The following is a 2,500-nucleotide window of genomic DNA, read 5'->3' on the forward strand; positions in this document are numbered from 1 at the left end:
AAAGGGAAGAAACAAACACACCACTAGAATTTTCCATTACAAGAAGAACAGAGGACACACACACACACTTGCAGGCATGCACACACGCACGCACACAATGCTCCTAGCTCCTGTAGCAGTTTTAGTGGCTGTGCAGGAATTTGTATAATCATTTTATGGAGCTTTCACAGCAGGGAGAACATAATCCAGTGCCGTGCTAAAAACAGCTATGACACTGTCCACACTAAATGAAACACACACACACACACACACACACACACACACACACACACCCTGCTGTACCAAACAATAACCCTGAACAGAGCAATTAAGAGTAACACACCACAAGTGTATTCCAGCCAACCCCAAAACACAGACAAACTCTCCTAACTCTTCACTATGAGTACTTTGTCTATTGAACTGCTCATATTGTTAAAAGGCAGCACAACTGTAGCTAACCATAATGGCCTGCAACTGGTGAGCCCTTCAGTACACACACACACACACACACACACACACACACACACACACAGGTGAGACTCTGGTTTTTATGTAAAACCACACAGCACCATTTATGGAAACACTCAAGCAAATGGCTCCCAATGAGAGACTGGGAAAAAACCCTCACATAATCACACATTCTAAATCACTTAGTCTCTCAAACACTATACACAGTCACAGGTGTGCGACACCCACACACACTCACTTTGTCTTGTTGGAGTTAGCGCCTGTGCCCTCCTTGTGCTGTTTGCCCCGTTGCTGCGTGGAGCTCTTCTCCTGAAACACACACACACACAGTTAACTCTTCTCCTTAACACACACACACACGCACGCACGCACACACACACCCTTGCTTTCAAACCCAGAGGCCACAGAGGCCAAGATGCGTGAGTGGTAGCCGTGGCGTACTCTGCTGGAGCTCAGGGCTTCAGAGCCTCTCCATACCGCCCCCTCCTCCCCCCATGCCCCCCCCCCCCCTCCCAACCTCAGGCTGAGCGGCTAGGGGGTTGAGCCTTGCCACCGCCAGTACACTTAATTAGAGCTGGAGGCCAGTGCTGGAGAAACCCACCCTGCCGAGAACACAGCGACAGGACACACACACACACACACACACACACACACACACACACACACAAACTCTCTCCCTTTTTTATCTCCCACCCACCCATTATTTCACTCATTTTGTTAAGCACACATACACACAACACATACAAATACTGTCATACACACAGACTGTCTTGCTGTAGTCACATACACACACAGTCACACACCTACACACAGTCACACACCTACACTCTCTCTCTATTCCACACATACGTATATAAGCACATTCACACCAAAATATCCTCTCACTCATAATCTCCCTTCTTCTTTCTCACACTCTCGCACATTCTCTCTCTCCATCTCTCTCCATCTCTCTCCATCTCTCTCCATCTCTCTCTCTACGCATGGTAGATTATCCACCTGTTCTTCCTGCAGTGTTCCTACAGTACCGGTATACACCTTAGAAACCTAGTTTGTTTAAAATGTAATCCAAAACAAGTTTAAAAAGTAACCCACAGACATTTTAATTTGCATAGTCAGGATAGGAACTAAAGGGACAACAGATACTTTTGGTCAAGTTCAGCAAATTGCTCCTTGTGATCACTTGAAACAAAAACCCATCTGGTGTTCGTTCTAGTTCTGTAAATGGGAAGCCAAAACTTGGACCAAGCCATAAACATTGCCAGCCACGTTGCCAGTGCCAACAAGTTGCATCGGGGCAACTGAAGCGAGGAGTGTAATTTGATTGGCCGATGAGCTCAAATATGATTAGTCATTCACCAGAATCTGAACTTTTACTCTGAAATATTGTCGAGTATATTATGCGAGTATATGGAGTTTTTGCATGGCTCTGACTATACTACCCTTTGCTGTGAGTAGGCAGCACAAACTGAAGAACTACAAGTCCCAACATGCACCCTGGTGATGTGAAAAGGGCTTCTCTGATGGGTGTGAAAACAGAGTACACACTTGTGACAGTGACAGAGGTGTGCGTTTCGCCTGAGGAATGAGTGTGTGTATATTTGTGTGTGTGGCCCACTTTTGTATACACTCCCACATTCCAGCCGGGTTTTAGCAACACAGCCACATGCATGCAAGTGTGAGCATGTTTGTGCTTGTTTGTGTGTGTGCACAAGGAAAATAAAAAAAGTGTGTTTGTGTGTGTGCACAAGGAAAAAAAAAAAGTGTGTTTGTGTGTGTGCACAAGGAAAAGAAAAAAAGTGTGTGTGTGTGTATGTATGTGAGAAAGCACAGCCTGTTTACTTGTGCTGGCTGAAGCGGCATAGTTAGTGGATTCACACAGGTGGCTGATTTTGTATATGTGAGTTTGGGAGTGTGTGTCTTGTGAGTTGTGTGTGTTATTGCGGTGCTTGTGTAATGTTCGACTCTCATGGCATGACCAACACTTACACAAGTGCTTTTTCTCACATAAGTCTCTGAGTTGGGTTTGTGTTAAGGTATGTGCTCATCGGCATGG

General features: G+C 45.6%; 1 protein-coding gene across 1 annotated transcript in view; it reads right to left on the reverse strand.

Annotated features, from left to right (window-relative positions):
- zgc:92140 (uncharacterized protein LOC447854 homolog) overlaps nucleotides 1-2,500 on the reverse strand; it is a gene marked incomplete at its 5' end in the record, with an annotated part of 3,715 nt that overhangs the window by 1,021 nt on the left and 194 nt on the right. The window contains 1 exon segment of the mRNA XM_048252831.1: nucleotides 686-756. Within this exon segment, the coding sequence (XP_048108788.1) occupies nucleotides 686-756 (71 nt within the window).

Source organism: Alosa alosa, chromosome 9, assembly GCF_017589495.1.
Source record: "Alosa alosa isolate M-15738 ecotype Scorff River chromosome 9, AALO_Geno_1.1, whole genome shotgun sequence".
NCBI classification, from domain to species: Eukaryota; Metazoa; Chordata; class Actinopteri; order Clupeiformes; family Clupeidae; genus Alosa; species Alosa alosa.